Source organism: Buceros rhinoceros, unplaced genomic scaffold, assembly GCF_000710305.1.
Source record: "Buceros rhinoceros silvestris isolate BGI_N320 unplaced genomic scaffold, ASM71030v1 scaffold1422, whole genome shotgun sequence".
Lineage (NCBI taxonomy): Eukaryota > Metazoa > Chordata > Aves > Bucerotiformes > Bucerotidae > Buceros > Buceros rhinoceros.
In genome coordinates this window covers 63,140-81,857 of record NW_010398110.1, presented here as the reverse complement: position 1 = coordinate 81,857, position 18,718 = coordinate 63,140, and the positions used below count along the sequence as shown (strand labels likewise).

At 44.2% G+C, this 18,718-nt stretch overlaps 1 protein-coding gene across 1 annotated transcript in view; it reads right to left on the bottom strand.

Annotated features, from left to right (window-relative positions):
- KLHL29 (kelch-like family member 29) overlaps positions 1-18,718 on the bottom strand; it is a gene marked incomplete at its 3' end in the record, with an annotated part of 63,086 nt that overhangs the window by 18,996 nt on the left and 25,372 nt on the right. Inside the window, exons 4-6 of the mRNA XM_010130953.1 lie at positions 8,253-8,451; positions 6,220-6,402; positions 3,232-3,412 (exon numbers count right to left, since the gene is read on the bottom strand). Of these exons, the coding sequence (XP_010129255.1) occupies positions 3,232-3,412; positions 6,220-6,402; positions 8,253-8,451 (563 nt within the window). The remainder of the gene's footprint in view (positions 1-3,231; positions 3,413-6,219; positions 6,403-8,252; positions 8,452-18,718) is intronic.

Sequence of the window (18,718 nt, the reverse complement as noted above, 5' to 3'; positions counted from 1 at the left end):
AGGGAAAGATAAGCTGCATGTGTACAAGGGGAGGTGGTAGGTGGCCCAGCAAGAGAGGGTGTCCCGTGCCTCGCCCTTCAAGCTGGTGGCACAGCCCAGGACCACATTGTGTGTCAGTCCTGGATAAGCCCCTCTACCTCCAGCTGGGTGGATAACAGGGCCATAATCTCAGATGCTCCTTTGAGGTGAAAAACCAACTGAACTCCAAGGGTGCAAACCCTCAAAATTCAACACAATGTTAATCTCAGGGGTAAACATAATTCTTGGCATCACTTGACTTGGAATGTATAAGCATGCCACCGTAATATTTTAGTATAGTGGTTTTCTAAGAACTGCTGGGATGGCAGAGGGGCTTCCCCCCTCCTGGAAAATGGTATCCTAGTGTCCCATCCAAAGCAGCCAAGAGAGAAATACAGTGGGAGAAGGTTAGTCACTTCTAGCTCTTGAGGTGGACGGAAAGAAAGAAGGCAGAATCAGGAAGCGGGCATTAACTGTGTGTAAGACAGCAGACAGCTGAGAAATTACAGTGTCTTTGTGTTTTAATATGGGTTTTTTAAAAGTTGCAATCCAAATTCAGAAAGCCTGCTTGCTTGCAGAAGTGGCTACAGTGATTTAAATTCCTGAATGCTCGCATGAATTAGCTGCCTTGTCCAAATAGGAAATGCTTTTGTCTGAAAAGGTCTGACTTTGCTCAGCACAGCTATGAGGGTCAGCTTTTTCTCACCTCCATTTCTAACAGCAGACCCTGAAATATCCCTTCCAAAACACACAGCTTCAGCCATGCCACACTTTGCTTCTGTCATCCCCCATGATCATTTTAATATAAAGCATAAAAAGTGGAAACATCGCAAAACGGCTCTCATTTTTTGGCATAACCCTAAGGAGGCCATGTTGCACTTTTTCCATGGCTTTGTCTCACAAGCCACTTTATAGACAATAGCAGATTAATTATAACCACGGGTTTAGCAAATCCCCATGACAAGACATTCTTATTGTGGTTGAGACAGCATGTGCTGAAATGATAGGGAGGAAATCTGCTCCTTTCCTTCATACAAGTCTCTTGGTGGACTTGTTTAAACTGAAAACCAGTACGGCTGCTCTCACTGAGCCATGCAGGGTATGCTGAGGGCCTGAGCGTGACTTTGCAGGCTGCAATGTCATTTGTGCCAAGGGCTTGGGTGACTTGAGATGAGAAGGAAGGAGAGGGGATGACTTCGCTTGATTTGGGGTTCATTCAACTAACCAACATTCTGGATGCTATGTTAAAGAGAGATCATGAGTCTGAGCAGACAGAAACGAGGCCCTGGGAAAAATAAAAAGAGGTAATTTCATCAATGGCATCTTCTGAGACACCTATCTGCAATAGCATTACTTCGATGTTCACCTTTACTGAGAGATGGAATGAAACACCATGTTTCTTTCCTTTTCCTTCTCCTGGGCTCTCTCCTTCCCATGTTCACAAAAACATTTCCACTAGTTAAATACTTACTGACTTAAATTACAGGACAAATGCACCTTAGGATCAGGGATAAGGAGGGAAGCAACGCTCACACATTGCATTCCCTGCTACGACTTTTCATTCATTCTCTGCTGTCTGCATTTCCCTGACTTGCTGAGAGCTTTGTCACCAACATCAGTTCTTCAGCCTGGGCCCAGGGTGGGAGGGAAGGCAACCTCTAGACCTTGTCCTACAGCACACATCCCTTCCAGGGGCTATTTTGTCACGTCCTCGTCTTACAGGTAAAAAAGACCCAAATTTGTGAAGACAGAGGAATACAAAACTAGGGCCATATGTGAGTGCTGATCACTCAGCACCAGCTAGGATCTTCCTGGCCATGCACCAGGCAACTGGTCCATCCCATGCACTGAACTAGGCAGAAATCCTTTGGGGGAAAAAAAAAAAAGTCATTGCACAATTACAGACTGCACCAGAAAGCAGATCTGCAGAAGGAAACCTTATTTTTGTCATTTCCTAATTTCCTGTGTTTCCTGTGAAACATCAATGAACTTTTAAAACATGTTTTAGCATTCAGTATTTACGGTTATCTACTTAAATGAAAAAATAAACACACCCTGCACAAATGGGACGTAAACGTTGCAGCACCAGCATCCAGAAGGAATAGATTGGAAGCACCTTTAAATCAAACCTTGTGAAAAATATTCTTTTTTCTTTTTGCAAATCTTTCTTAATGACTTCTCCCTTTTTGGCTTGCCTGTTAAGGCAACTTTTCCTGGGAAATGCCTTTTTCAAAATGTTGCTGAAAAAGTATTCAAGTGCAGCACTGACAAAAATGAAAAACACTCGTATTTTTGGTTGCCATATTCACTAAGGAAAAAGATTTCAGGCAAATATATCCTTAATCTATTGTCACAATGCATTTTTATGTGTGTGTGGGCAAGGATCAGGCTGTACCGATCTTTTCGGAATGGAGTATTCTTATATACCGCATTTCTATTTTTTAAATAAAAACATTGATATGTATATAAAATTTATGAGTTTATTGAATGTTATGGTTGATATGGAATTTCTTGGTTTTGGAATTCTACTTTGTAAAAAGTTTCTTTAGTGCTTTTGTTCCTTCATGTTTCTTTTAAGTTCCATGTGAGAAAAGGAAAATTTCTCTATCCGGAGTTTTCTTGAAAGGAGAAATTTCCATTTTCTCCCATGTCTATTCAGCCTCTCTTGGCCAGGAATTCAAAACTGTTTCCGTTTATCATCCATTTTACTTGGAGTTTGGCAGGTCTCAGGCCTGGGCCAAAACCACCAAAGGGAGGATCTTCCTTCCAGCCAGGTTAAGGCTGAGGTGCTTTACCAGGAGAACACACGAGAAACTTAACTTTCCTATTGCTTTTTTTGGGTTTTAAAAAACAAAAAAGGATTATTTTGGTCTGTAAAGACTTTCATAAGTACTAAATTCAAAGGAAGTTTATTAGTTCATTGTGTAATCTGTGTAAAGTGTCCAAAGAAGCTTAATTCCTCTCTTCCCTCCCCTGAGCAAACCGGCAAACAAACCAGCAGCTTTTGTCTTTGATTTTGAAACAATGCTTTCCACTGAAGCTTTAAAAAGAAATCAAATCCTGCATAGTTTAGTCCTTTATTAGCCATTATAAAAGCTTATTTTAATACAAGCAGCCCATTTGATGTGTCCTTTGAAAGGGAATTGGTCCTTTAGCATAGCATGAAGAAAAAGCTCCAGCAAGCAGCATGGTTTTGATTTTTTTTTTTTTTACCTTTCCACATGGTCAACGTTGCCTGCCACACCGACCCCTCCAATGGTATAAATTTTCCCATCGTACACCAGACTGTTATGTCGACACCTTGGCACTGTCATGCGGGACACGAGGTTCCAGTTATCGAGCAAGGACATGTAACACCAGACATCAGCGAGCGTGACACCCGACTCCATGCCGCCTGGCACCGACGTGCAGGTGAGGGAGAGAAAAGGGGAGAAGTATGTGAGATCCTGGGATGGCAGCAGCTTTGCATACAGCAATCAAAGCCAATTACAAAGTAAAAACTCTTCAAATGACAGTTGACTAATTAAAATAAATCACCCTCAATACCGAGCATCTGTTCTGATGATGCATATCTGTGTCATTTATTCATGTGCCCTAAAGGCTGTTTTTTTAAAATAAGATGACATGAAGAAATCAAGACGTCAGACTATGAGGGACACGTACATAAGGAGATAGACCCTCCTCAGTGTTCATAAATAACTTGCAGGCTATTGAAGTACTGCAACACTTGCAAGAAGGTGTCAGGAGGTAGAGTCTGTCTTGGCTTGTGAAACACAGACAAGTCTGAAATCCAAAATGCTTAACACAGTGATGGATTGAAGCAGCACATACACGGACAGAATAAAGTCAGTGTAGGCTTAATGTCTTATTTTCAGGGACAAATTTCTTACTTATTTTCATTTGTTGATAAAGGAAAGTTGTACCTCTCCCGTAAAATAGTTCAAGATGCTCCAGTGAAATATTTATATTGGCCATTTTTTAACTTCTAGTCGAAGCTTCCAAGGTAGCTACTTAGCGGGTGTCTTACTGTCCCCATTTTGAAGCACAAAGAGGCGAAATGATTTATTCGAGACCACACTAGGAGTTGGTGGCTGAGCCAGAAAAAGAAACTAGACTCAGTTCTGTGGTTTAATGAGAAAACCAGGCTTCCTCCTTGGTGTTTTGCTCTACAAAGCTATGCTATGTAGTGTGGGGTCCAGTACTTGGGAGGCTGCAGGATTCATTCCTAATTCTGTGGGTTCCCCCTCCCTTTTTCCTCTGTATGGTAAGCTTGAGCAAAGCAAAATACCACTGCCCCTGAGTTAGGTTCCCAGCCAGGTGAGACTTTCAGCTCTCCTATTGTAGCTACTGAATACTACCAGGTGACTCATCCAGATTCAAGTGAAAGAGATGAAATAACTGTTGAATTTAGGATTCAGCAGTTTCTGTTAGCAGGTATGGAACAGCCTAAAATGACTCTATGTATTGGAAAGTACCTCAGCTAAGAATAACTAAAAGTCAAAATCTCACAAAAGCCTCCATAGAAGGCTTTTGCTCCAGTAGCAAAATGAGCACCAGCAAAAAAATGTTGAGAAATAATTTCTAATCAATCCTCTGTGAAGTATTAATGGAATTTAACACCACAGGCAGCAATTTACTGCGGAAAATGCAGGGAGGGAACTTGGCAAGGGAAAGGCAACAGCTGTAACCCCTTACTGGTTCTGCCTGGTGCATCTTTGCTCCCAACAACGTCCTCAGATTGCACACACCTCCCTGCCTAGACTCCCCTTTATCATCAAACCTCCACTCAGCTGCCATCAGAGAATCCTTGCATCACCTGGTGGGAATTGCTTTTCCCCCTTCAGTCAAGCAGAAGTACCACCAGACTGCGGAACCCCAGCCACTGTGATGCTATGGGCATGGTATAAACAGCTTTTGGGAGTTCAAGCCTTTTCAGGAGCGTGGTCTCAGTTCCATCAAAACTAAGAAGATTACAGGGCTAGTGACTACTGTCAAAAGAGAGGTCTCAACAACAAGTACAAAACCTGAATGCTCCTGCAAGCAAATACTGTAAGTGTAGGTCACTTATTCAGCAGTTCAGCCTGTCTGACTCAAATTCCATAACCCACCATTTAGACTCAACTACAGCCAGTATTTTAAACTGTGTATCTATGGCAGTGAAACCCCTTTGCATGCTTGATGTTGTCAGACCTATTTTCTTAACGTTAAATCTGCAAAATATTACTGTTGCCTGCTTTTTGAGAACATTAATGCCACAGAGAAATGGAGAATGATAAAGACAGGGACCTCCCCCCCCACCCCTTCTCCTGCCTCCCACTTGTCTGGTGTTTTTTTGTTCCACCCCGCTCCCCCCACCTCAGGAGCAGCTGAGTAAAACTCCATCATGTCCTCCTCTGTCTGCACCGCCTGTGTTGTGTGGAGGGAACTTTTCTCCCAGCTCAGTAAATCCGGGGGATGAATGGATTGAGAGCAGTCCTGTTGAGAAGGACTGGGGCATACTGGTGGATGAAAAATTGGAAATGACCTATGGTGCTATGGGTTCACAGCCCAGAAGGCCAACTATATCCTGGGCTGTCTCAAAAGAAGAGTGGCCAGCAGATCAAGGGAGGTGATTCTGCCCCTCTACTCCTCTCTCATGAAATCCCACCTGCAGTGCTGTGTCCAGCTCTAGGGTTTCTGGCATAAGAAAGACATGGACCTGCTTGAGTGGGTCCACGTGCCCCTCAAGAGGAGGGACACAAAAATGATCAGAGAGCTGGAGCACCTCTGCTATGAGGACAGGCTGAGAGAGCTAGGGTTGTTCAGTCTGGAGAAAAGAAGGCTCTGGAGAGACCTTATTGCAGCCTTTCAGTATTTAAAGGGGGCTTATAAGAAAGATGGAAAAAGAGTTTTTGCCCGGGCCTATAGTGAAAGGACCAGAGACAACAGTTTTAAACAGAAAGAGGGTAGATTTAAGTTTGGCACAAGGAAGAAATTTATTGCAATGAGGCTGGTGAGGCACTGGAACTGGTTGCCCAGAGAAGTTGTGGATGCCCCATCCCTGGAAACATTCAAGGTTAGGTTGGACGGGGCTCTGAGCAACCTCAACTAGTCAAAGATGTCCCTGCTCACTGCAGGGGTGGTTGGACTAGATGACCTTAAAGGTCCTTTCCAACCCAAACCGTTCTGTGATTCTATGTTTCTATGAAATCTGCTGCTTACCTGAGAGATAGATGTTGTCCCCAGCGCTGACCACGCTGAAAAACTCTCGATCATAGAAGGGCAGACTGGCCAACGGGTACCACTTGTTGTTTTGAGGATTTAAACAAGTGACCGCTGTTAAAGCACGTTGATTCATGCCAATAATCTGACGACCCCCAACTAAGACTATTACCTCGGCTACACCTAGGATTCAAGTAAGAAAAACAATATAAAAACATCTCATCTCTCAACCAAGCAGGAGCCTATAAAAAAATACTCAGCAGTCAGGGCAATTTTAATGTAATGTATCGTATATAAACCTGTTTTAGACCATGCAATCAAACCAAAGTGTGAGATTTAGCAGAAGTGTTAAAAATCCTCCTGCAGCAATTGTAAGCCCCAATGCAATTTGTTGCCTGGAGAGGCAGGCTCAGAAGTAGGACCGTGAGGCCATGACCTGGAAGGAATCACCATTTCAGGAGCTGTGCTCGAGGCCAGAGAAGTTGCCATGATGTGTTACGGTGCTCAGCCTAGAGACAAGTGTGCACAGGTGGGGGGTGCAGAAGAGCACAGGTGAGATTGCCAGCAAGAGAGATTAGGAGCTGCAGAGGAGACAAATGTGTCTTCAGAGTAATGGATTATCGTCATTCTTCATTAACGTTTCCAAAAAATATGTTTGTGTCATTCAAGCAAGGTTACCCTCTTAAAGGTTATTAAGTTAAAGTGCCGTACAGTTTTAAATAAATATTTCTCAGTAACAAGAGATCATTACTTTTGCGCCACACCAGAAAATCTAATCACCTGTGCAAGACATAACTTGATTATAATCAATGACCTCGAGAGGGCATGTGACATGCTGCAGCGAGTCCACAAAGGGTGTTTTGAGATCCTTTGTGCCTACATGAATGCCGTTGATATGCAAAATAACATGACTCTATATAATTAGACTCTGACCTAAAAAACTATAATCACCCTCTCTTACCCTGAGAGAATCTCTTTTCCCTCATCAACAAGCTTCTGGAAATGGATCACATTACACCTACAATTTTATATACATAAAATAAGCACTTTTCAAAAATCCCTTCAAACATCACACCATTAGTCGTCTTCAATGAAAGACTTTTTAGGGTAGATTGTTATTGAAAGTCCTCTACACTTCATCGCTCTGAAAGGTGCCTTGATGAGGCAGTCTCCAGAAGCGGCAAATGCCGTGGTTTGATATGCCATCTCCGTGCCACATTAGCATCAGTGGCAGTGACAGAAAGTTTTGCCTGGCTTTGTGATTGTACTTATGGAAAGCAGAAGTACAGGCAGCATGTTAAAACAATTCACCTGTTTCATCCAACTCCTTCCTGGATGCAGTTTTCCTACATGATTTTTGCACCACTGTCTGTTCAGCATATATTTAAGATCTTTCTCCCATTCCATGATACGGGATCTGCTGGCGAATTGGGCACTTGGCGTTTTTTCATGTGTATTTCCCAAAAGGAAAATGCATACGTTCCTCGGGTGAGAAACTTCTTGAAGAGACACTGTTCTCCCTAGCTGTTGGGTTTTTAAAAGGGAATGTATCAGGTGTGATCCATTTGTTTTGGAGGCAGTGAACAGCCTGAACGGTATGAAAATAATACTTTTACACAGGGCTGTGAAAGTGAAGCTGTTTTATGAATATTAGTCAGATCCCCCCACAAGAGTCTGAGTGGCAAAGAATAATATTCACCTATTTTTGCAACTAGAGGAACTGAAGCATGGAGGTCAAGGGTTCATTTTCAGGACAACGGGGGAACATCACAGTCTCTGCCAAAGAAAATAATTCCTAAAAATTTGGCTTCTTTTAAATCTTGTTTCAGGAGCATACATCTAAACACCCATGTCTGACCATAAATGATCGAGCAAAGTAGAAATGGAAAATTCAGCTTGAAATTATCACAAGGCTCCAAGAAGGAGCCAAATGAAGGTGCCAAAGTCCTTGCCCCACACCAGAGCATGTCCTGGCCATGCCTGGGAACCACTGGACCAGAGAGCTGGTGCCACTGAAGGGAGTTTTGCTTTACCTGCAGAGAGCCTGGGCCGGGTCCTTGGCGTCTGCATCTCTTGTCGGGCATGTGGCAGCATGTGATAACGTTTGGCTTCATTCACTAGATCCCGGCAAGCCTCCGAAGACTTTATCAACTCCTCGTTGTCAACAACATTTAGCAGATAGCTGGGATGGATGAAGGGGAGGCGCACCACTGCCAGCAACTCCGCAGCATACTGTGATGAGGGGAGAAATAATAACACACTGCAGCCTTCATGCCATAGTTCTGCCCCTCGGCATCTCTGACTCCTTCCCTGCAAACCATCTCCTGTCACCCAACCTGGAAAGATGCTTGTCATGGATGCTACACAGAAGCCCTACCTAGTCATTAGGTGGGACAGAGACAATGCAGCCTTCAATGCTCCCCAACCCAGGCTGCTTTTGGTCCCAGGAAACTGAAAATAATCTTCAAAAGGTGACAACTTCTGTTATGCAGCACTGTATGAAGCAATTTTTGAAATGAATGCTCATTCTGAACTCAGGCTGAATATAACACCTTGTGCACTGAAGACATGGAGTAAGCATTCGAGTTTTCTGAATCAACCTTGATCTGTGAGCATGGTTGTCACACTGTAAAAAAAAACAAACCCAAATCTTTTCTGGCACTATAAATGGGAAACATAAGCTGGTAAATGGGGTGGATTTCAACAACTGATATGGCAAGGACTGAATACTATCAGTCAATTTGCTAAAAATCTTGTAATTAATAGGGTTTATTTGTTGGTGAAAAAAATCACGTAGTTCTAGATTTTGGAGAAATAAGACTCCAGAGGGTGCTATACAAATACTGACAGTAAGTTTCATCTTCTAAATAAACACACTAAACCTCAGAGGGCAAAGAACACCCGAGCAAATGAAGCTGTCTCTCACTGAACACAGCTTAAAGAAGAACAAAACCCCAAGAGAGAAAACTGCAATTGAAAATCCAAGAGTCCATCCCCCGATTATTCTTTTTATATATAATTGGTTATATCGCAACACAGCACAAGAGTACAGAGAATAGCAGAGTAATGGGAAAATGCGGTTCTTGAGAAGAAATGCACACAAACAGGATGCAAACTAAGGGTGCGCAGCAAGAAAAGATAATCATCTGTTGTAATAAATATTCATACCGCGTCAGCATCCAAAGATCCAAACTGGGACTGGGGCCAGGATGCAAATAAATGTTCCTGAGGTCCATGCAACTGGTCCCGAGAAACACTGGGTGCCAGCAGCATCTGCTGCCCTGCAGATGCCTCTGGTCTTCTAGAAGCTACTTGGCTCTCACTCTCTTTTTCAACAGTGTGCCTGTCCCTGCAGTGCATGAGAGCCAGGTCACAGCAGGAGCAGGGATGGGAATGGGGCAGAGACAGGGGCACAGCAAGACGGCACAGCGGAGATGTAGCTTGAGCCAGCTATTAGCTGGCTATTAGGTTGGCCAGGCAGGTGAGGATGCAGTGACACCCAGGACTGCTTCCAGGGCTTCCCCTTTCCCCACCCAAACTGAAGAAACAGACTTCATTTAGGAGGAAAACAGAGGATTTCTCCTCCCAAAAGCAAATCACAACACTCTCCTGCTGGAAAGCCACATCAGCCTGGTGCAAGCTCAGTCAAAGCGAGGATGTGACTCCCCATGGGGAGCTGAATCCCACATTGCAGCAGGGAGATGATGATGATGATGATGGTCTCAGGCTGACTCCCAGCCCCCTGCTCACCATCTCTCCTCAACACTGGGGCCAGCAATTTTAGGTACAGCCCAAAGAGTTTAGTCTGGCCGTCCTGCAGTTGTTTGTGGATGAAGAAGAGAAATGATGCAAAAGGAACAGAAAAATCACAGTGTTCATCTTCTGGAAAAATTCCCATGTGAGCAGCGAATCTGTGGCTCCTCTCCATTACCTCTAGCACAGCACGGGGCTGAGTAGGGCTTGAGATCACTTTATCAGCATACAAACCAGAAAAGACAGTCCTTTCTTTTTTCCCTTGCTGAGGCGCTTTCTAGGAAGCAGAACGGCTGCTCCCCTTTCCCAGAGTCACAAATGTCAGGCACTTGGCTGCAGATGTCTTAATGTCATTAAACGGTACCTTGTAGGAGAGGGAGTAGTGGACATATGGCAGTGGGTGGCAAAGCTCTGATTTCAGGAAGTGGTTTTTTTAAGAAGGTTGGGGGCGTTTAACCTTACATGGGAGCCAAGACAAAACATGGAGTTGGGACATGGGAATAGTGTGCACAGGGGGTATAGCGAGCATGAGCCAGGCAACCCTCACGGGGGAGGTTAATCCCCATGACAGGCTGCTCAGAAAGCAGTACAAGTCACTAAAGGACAGTTTAAATAAAGTTGTAAAATACTGGAGTGCGCGGTGGAGCCTGCACCTTCTCTTGGTGCAGTGGGACATGCAGAGCTGCCCCTGATGCTCCCGAGGCAGGTCTGCTCTGGAAGCAGCCATAACACAAAGCAGTGCAAAACAAGGGTGCAAAGAGTTCTGCCATTCAATTATGACACCGGGTTCAACAGGCACCACAATGTCCCAAAGTCGAGTGTGAATTAGCATTGGGAAAAGAGCTCCCTTCCAGCAGGGCAGACAATTCCCACGGGCCTGGCGAAGTGACCACCTTCATTTGCCACCTTTCCCAGAATAAATGGGGTAGTGCCACTGCTCTGCTCTGGAAGCAGCCATAACACAAAGCAGTGCAAAACAAGGGTGCAAAGAGTTCTGCCATTCAATTATGACACCGGGTTCAACAGGCACCACAATGTCCCAAAGTCGAGTGTGAATTAGCATTGGGAAAAGAGCTCCCTTCCAGCAGGGCAGACAATTCCCACGGGCCTGGCGAAGTGACCACCTTCATTTGCCACCTTTCCCAGAATAAACGGGGCAGTGCCACTGTCTGAGCACGGCATGTTCTCCCTCTCACTTGGCCACCTTGCTTTAATTAGATAAGTGAGAAAATGTGATTCTGTTTGTCACCTGGATTCTCCCCCCACCCCGACCACCCTTTTTCTCCTCTTTTGTTTGAGCTTGTGGCTTATTCTGAAGTGGAATAATAATTAGAAGATGTTTCTCCCTTTCATCAGCTTGAAAGTTAATGTCACATATCAAAAACAATGTTGCTTTTCACTCTTATTCTTCCCTTTGCTCAGACAGCTGGAAGAAGCTGGTTCCGTGTGTGCGTGAGTGTGTACAACTACACACAGTCACGACTCAGGGCCGTCACTGGTAGCTTTAGGCGTATATATGATCACAGTGTGTTTTCACCAAGGGATTTGAAGAGTATGAACCATCATAGCATCTCTAGAAGACAGCAGAGGCTTTTATAAACCAATGGCTTCTTGTACCAGCTCTTCTAAGCACTATAGTCGAGGGTGAATTTCATTCATCATCAGGCTCACTGATTTAAGAATATTCAAGTGATTTAGGCAATCAGCAGCCCTTTTCTTTTGGATTCTCCCTTATGAAGGCTTCCTAGCTCTCTTAGCTATGATTGTACTAAATACCCTGTTACTATTATCCATTTCATTAAAGCATTTCAACCTCCTCACAAGTTGTTATTTGCTCTCCTTTCTCTGTTGTCATTCCACTGTTCCTTTTACAGCTATGAAATACGTACTACACCTACTGATGTTACCATTTTTTATTAAAACAGCAGAAATACCTGCGTGGGGCACAATGCCAAATTCAGCAGACAACAGCCTTGGGTCCCTGGAGTTGCGGTTTGCACCCGTAACTCCAAGGATGTTTTCTTCTCGCTACTCAGCTGCAGGCACTGGCTGGATAAGTAGAAATATGTCTCAGATCTTTGCTGGAAATCACTTACACATACTCTACAACCTGCATCACATGCCAGGGTGAAGCAGAGAATATTAATGCCTCTTCTGGCCTAAAATTAGGAGTTATCAACTCATAAACATGGGAGGCCATGCCTCAGCTCCTTGAAAATGGACATCATTATGCAACAATCTAACAAATTTATTGTTTAAAATGCTAGGGAAGTTTCTGAACACCATCAAAACTGGTTTTTCAGGTGACGAGAACCTCAGCTTAACTCCTGTTGGATGAAGAGTGCTGTTTGGATTTTGCAGCAGGAGAGGATCTAACCCATAAACTACTTGCTGATCACCCCGTACATGGCTGGGGTGATTCTGCAGGAGCCAGAGCACCACTACCACAGGAGCAAAGGCTCCAGTAGTGGAGCGACTTCTGAGAGATGCTATTTGGCCTGCTTCAAGACACCTATTTCAGTGGCTGAACTGAAAGCAGGGTCTTCAAGCAGCCTGCAGTCACTAGTATGTTTCATAAAAAACAGGGGAAGAAAATTCTTAGATCTCATCATTCCTTAATTACGTAAACATTTTGGGGGAGAGATTCAGCTCTGGATTCAGATATGTAAATAGGTACATACAAGCAAGTGTTTACCTGTCAGCCAAACGTGTGTAAACTCATGTTATAATTAATAGAGGTTTAATCAACATGCTTAACACTGTCCCCAGAGCAATCTGAGTTGAGAGGGTGTATCATGCACCAGGGGAAGCAGACAATTATATTGTCCCTTTCTGGCCTAAAACTGTGAGCCATCAGCTGCTGGGAAAGGGAGTGTGCTCCTCAGACCATGCCACATTGAGATGTCAACAGCTAGATGCCAACCCAAACTGTACGGTGATTAATTCTCCCCTCTGGTGGGAATTTTCATGTCCATTTGCCCTGGGTGCTCTGCTTGGAAGGTAGGGATTACACTACGAGAAAGCCTAAATGTTATCATTGGGTCAGCATTGACTCAGAGGAATATATGATCAACGTGACCCACTAAAGCCTGAAGTTGACCCTTTCAAGCCTTTCCCTAAAAATCTGTTAATATGTAAATTTCTTTTTTTTTTGGTTTCTGGCTGGTAGTTTGAGTGAGGACATTTACTTTGCTGAACTTTGCTAACTTCTACTAATTATATCGGTATTATCAACACTTGCTTGCAAGTGGGCTTTGTTCTGGTATCTTCTAAGTCTCAGTTACAAAATCCTCTTCAGTACCACATTAAAAATAATCTTTTCATTCTCAAATCTCTAATCCAGTGAAATCCTCAAGGGTATTCTCCAAAATGATGCTCAGTGTGCTCCTGCATAGACTTGGGCTGCAACAGTATACAGTAAGTTTTAAAAGGAGATATGTTTACTGCTATAGAGTCAAATTTTCAGCTCCTTAAATGCTACTCTGGAAAGCTCTGAAGATTTTTAACATTTTTGAAGTAATGCCCAGAGAGGTTAAAATAATGTTTCTCTTATGCCTGAGAACTCATCTATTTCTCTAGTTTGCTGTCCTTACAAAGGACGCTTTGTGCTGTCTGCCTAAAGAAACAGGCTTCAGTTGGAAATACAAATACAGAAGGCAGATTACGTTAGTGTTTTCTCCAATAAACTGCTGTTTCAGCTCTTTATGCATAATTCCAATAGGGTTTTTAAAAAAATTATGAAGTAGGAATATATTTGATTCATCTGAGAGCTACAAGGGAGATTTATGTCATCTCACATAGAGCCCGGTTTCTTTCCACATCTTGCTCCATGTCTTGCACCATCCTGATCTGAGAGCTGCAGTAAGGATCTCCTCGGATGGAGGAAGCCATCAGGGACAGATCTGAAGGAGAATCAGATCTCCACTGCATAAAACTCCTTGAAATGAGAAGAGGGCACTCTAATTAAAAAACACCACCCAAAATGCCAGCACTTGATGCCTACCCTGCAGCCAGGTAATGAGCAGCCCAGTGGGCTGTGCTGATGGTGACGGCTGGGGATGAGGTGTGGCAGCCAAACAAGAAGGCACGATGGAGTGGTGATGTGAGTGGCCCCTCCCTACCATCATCACGAGCCCAGCCTAGCCTTCCCCAGTAGGTTATCCAACCTGGTCTAAGTTTCCAAGTGCAAGACCAGCAGGGAACTGGATGGTTTGGAGAAGCCAAAGCTGTTTGTTCACTGCTTCGCCATTCTCAGCAATCTTTGGGCTAGATTTTCACGGCACTGCCCTGCTACTTGGTAATGAGAGTACTTGCTTTGATATGTCTAACCGCTGGGTATTAAAAGACACACTGTGCTTCCAGTAACCTCCAAGGTCGCATCCAAGCCCAGCCTAAGCTCTCTGGTGTGCTCAGTATATTTATTAATCACCTATATTAACTACTTGAAATTGCAGTGCTGCCTTCAGATTAAACCAAAAGGCTTGGCAGCATGTCAGCTGACAGCCTCATAATATCATGAGATAAACATGTGGCAGAAAATCGGGGTTCAGCCAGTGGCTTGGTGGCGGGATGCCACGTGCATAAATCTCATGCCTAGCAAGAAGGAAAGAGCAGCTCCTCTGTCTTCCTGAAATAAGGTTTCAACATGACATCTTTATGGCAGCACAGCTGACTAAACACTGTAATGTCACCAGTGTCGCAAAAAGAGAAGTGCTGTCCCCTTCTCCGAACTGTTTGCAAAGCAGCACACGGGTAGGTCTTTCTAGCAGTAATATGATGAGAGTTTCTTTAATACGCAGGGTCATAAATCATTGATTCATCATACTTGGAAATTACCTGATACTAAGGCTTAAAAAACATCCACTCTTACCATGCAATCTCTAGCTTGCTGACTGAACTCTATCGCATAAACTCCCTAAGTTCCCCCAAAGGTGAGTGGCATTTCTTTTGTTCACGAGCAGTCACCTATTCAAACACTCGTATGCACACCGATGCACTACAAAAGCATGCTGCCAACAACGAAATGGCTGAAGCTTCCACAGTGTTTCATAAAACGAAGTTAGCTCCTGATATATCCATCCCTGTAAGACACTGACACATGAATCCGTGTACAATGATTCTCCAAAATGCTTCTTGCCTATGGTGTAAAATGATTTTGTTTCTGGAGGTCAGTCCTGAGTGCTGGGGCCATGTGCAGCACAAGACAACGTGGGTGAGCACGTGTGAGGAGCTTGGACATGTATCTTTCTAAGGTCGTTGCTTCAGCAACAGCAGAGAAATATTTCATAAAAAAATCAGAAAAATGTGTTGGAAATGCCACAAATGAAGAGACTGAGAAGACTGGGAGACAAGGGACCTCCTCAAACCAATTAAACTCCAGAGAAATAATTCAGTAGATTGTCAATCAAGGGTATATCCCTTTAAAAAAACCTTATATCTCTTCAAAAAAACTTAGTAGGTGGGGAATTTAGGAACTGCTAATGTCACCTACATCCTCTTCTCTTTCTATTTAATGCAGTTTCTTCCTCCAATATATAGCTAAGGGCATGTTCCTGCGCTGATTCCGTTCCTGCTGCTGCCTTTTCTTCTCCCTCTGTAAGCCTGTACAGGCTCTGAGTGCATCTGCAAAAGCCTCATTTAAATCTGAGCTCTTTGAGCAGCCCGTCCCTGGGAAATCACCGGGGCTACTGCTCATCCCTTGCGTTTTTCGCTTTCAGAGAAATTGGAGCTTCTTGCACTTTCATTATGGCATCTTTCTGAATATGTCTGCTCTTCCCACAAATGGATTTCAAAGCATCAGGGTAGTCTGGGCCTTTCAAAGAAGCCTAATTGAACTGCAGTAGAGTGTTAGCGCCTAATTCGCTTAGGCTCCCTTGGCAGCTTCCTTTTCATACTCATTCCAGCACTGCTTTCCTGAAGCTCAATGCCCTTAAGTACATTGACTGATCAATTAATTTCCTATTATGACGAACGTAAGTAGTTTATGCATGCTGGTACTGGGCATCAACTCGTTGACACGACAGAGCAGAGTTGGGATTGCGCTTGTTCCCTGACAGATTCTCCATTTCCTGGGAGCAAGCCGCTATTCTGCATAACTTCTTTAAATTGTGCCTGAGAAATTATGCTACCACTTCAACAGCCTCACAGCAGACTAAGGATCTTCATCTGCACTCTCATGGTTACCAACCTCTTCTCCTCTGCAGGATCTTGCCTCCAAACTGCCTTCTTTGTCACTGCCGACATATAGCTCATGGGCATTTGTAGCATTTCTGACAAATCCTGTTCTTCTCTCCATCACCTATCCTTAACCTCCCTAACAGACACAGGGCTTTCACGTGGGCTTTATGTTTGCTTAGACTAATCTACCAAGTCTCAAATTCATCCTAGTGGCCTTACTGTTGTTACACCCCTTACATCCTTCCAGGCAACTCCTCTCCTTGGGACTTCAACCTCTTGTAGATGTTTATCCCTCTTTTGCTGTCATTAGGCCAAGTCATGCATATTCACATCTTCAAATCTTTTTTTTTCTCACATAAGTTCTTTCAGTCTTTTAATTACTTGTGTTGCTCTTCTCTAAATTACCTCCAATTTGTCTATGCATCTCTGGTTCTCAGAGACCATGAAGATGCTGTTTAGACAAATCTGCCTCTGAGGACACAAGTTCATAGAAGGCTTGTTAATGCCTTTATGGTGGAGACATTTCATTTTGCTGCTGGACACCATGATTTTAAAACGGGTTTGAAGAAAGGGCACATGATTATATCCTCGCACAGTGCAACAAAAGGTGACTGCCATTCAGCTGGGCGTCTCGGCTGTCACTCATCGCTGCAGCGCCTGCCTCTCTTCCAGCACTCTGGGCAAACTTACTGAAATGTTTGTTCTCTCCTCACTTCTTGCCCCTCCTCAGGGCAAGAGGGAAGCTTCACACAACCGGCAGTCTTGTTTTCCCAGGCTTTCTGTTATTAATAAGCACGTTACTATGTTTTTTTATGTCAGAGAAAACAGATACAGCTTTGGACTTGAAGCAGAAGGTGGGAAAGTTTCCAATGAGCTTTGGTACATCCATGCTCTCGGCAGGCAGCGAACTGCTGCACATCATGCATCCTCACATCTTCCCCATCCTGGGCTGATGCTGGCATGACTGCAGCTCTGCACTGCTCTGGCATGCATCAGTACCGTCAGACAATATGGCTTGTTATCCATTGGATCTTCCCAATAGCCCATGTGAGAGGCATCACTTCCCTCCAGTTTCTAGTGTAAGAAACGGGGGGAAAAAAGGTGAAGTAACCTGCCCAAGGCCATGCAGAGAGCTGGTGGATGAGCTCAGGTGAAGACTGCTTGGGGCCTGGCAGAAATCTTTGCTTGTTCCAACTGCTCAGATCATGCTGGTTTCCAGACAGTAAAGCATCCATTATGCAATATATTTTTTGCATGAGTTCGCCAGAGTTGTAATAAGCTTATCAAGGGGATAACTGTTAGGATAAACCCTACAATCTTGTCCATCAGTCAGGAAGGGAAATAAACAGAAAAAATCGAGTACATTCAGCTTTTCCAGATGTGTCAGTCGGCTGCAGGCTTTCCACTCAGTGACAAGCAATCAAGAGGACTCCTACAACCAGTGCTCTGTATCCGCTGGTACAGGAAATTACCTACCTAGTTCAGACCTCACATCACAGGTTGCTTCTTCTGGTTAGGCTAATTTTACGTGACTGCACTACCAGCAGCACTAAAATAACTCCATAAACATCACCACATGAGCTGTTGGGCCAACACACTGGATACAGTTATTTACCAAATCCTAGCTTAAGACATACGTCATTATCTGAACTGCCTTTCTGTCTTATGTAGATGGATCAGTAACCTTCAAAGTCCCCTCTTGGTAACAAGGTTCCGATGATGTTTTTTGTAATGTCATGGAGCACTTTTATAAGCACCGTAAGACTTCGTATGAGCACAAAGTGCAAAATAAGAAGTCAGCTGGAGAGCAGCTTTTCAACTTGCCTTGCAAACAAAACCTGGTTCTTCCCTGCCACTGCCCTCCAGCCCGGTGGGGAAAGAATCAACAAAAGCAGAAACAATTAGACACCGGAAGAAAGGCAGAGATGGTCAGGGATATGGCAAATTCAACATCCTTCTAGGAGAACAGGAGCCTCTGTTGAAAATTTCCTTCCCGGAGGCTCTCAGAAAGGGATCTGATCAGGAGGGGAGGCAGTGATGAGTAAGTTGTCGTAAGAGTGAGGCAGAAGGAGCTGCAGTGTGGGGAACACAAGTGGTGGGATTTACTGTGCCCAGGTGTAAGCTTGCACTCCAGAGTGACACAAAGCCATTAAAGCACAAGGAGTTTTGGAGGGCTGCAGTTGCCCTGGGGCAGAGGGTGCTGATTTAGAGAGAAGGCTTCTCTCCAAGCTCCTCTGTGGGGATGTCCCTGCTGAGGGGGCCCTTGCTAGGCTTTGCCAGGGACGATGGACATGCAGATGATAAGAGGAGCACAGATCTTTCCCTGCTTATCCAGACAACCACTTTTGGGAGAATCACCAGTTCAGTGCTTGGAAGAAACTGTCAAAGAGATGTTTTAACCACCTACTGTTGGAGCTACTGAAAATAAAAACATGACGATAAGAGCCTGGCCTGTCAGGCAAAGGGAGATGGGGAGAGGGGAGATACAAAGCAGGTGCAAGCCCTGGGAATACAGGCCCTGAAAGATTTAACTGCCAGGATTGCCTTTGGGAGACAGAAATAAAACCAG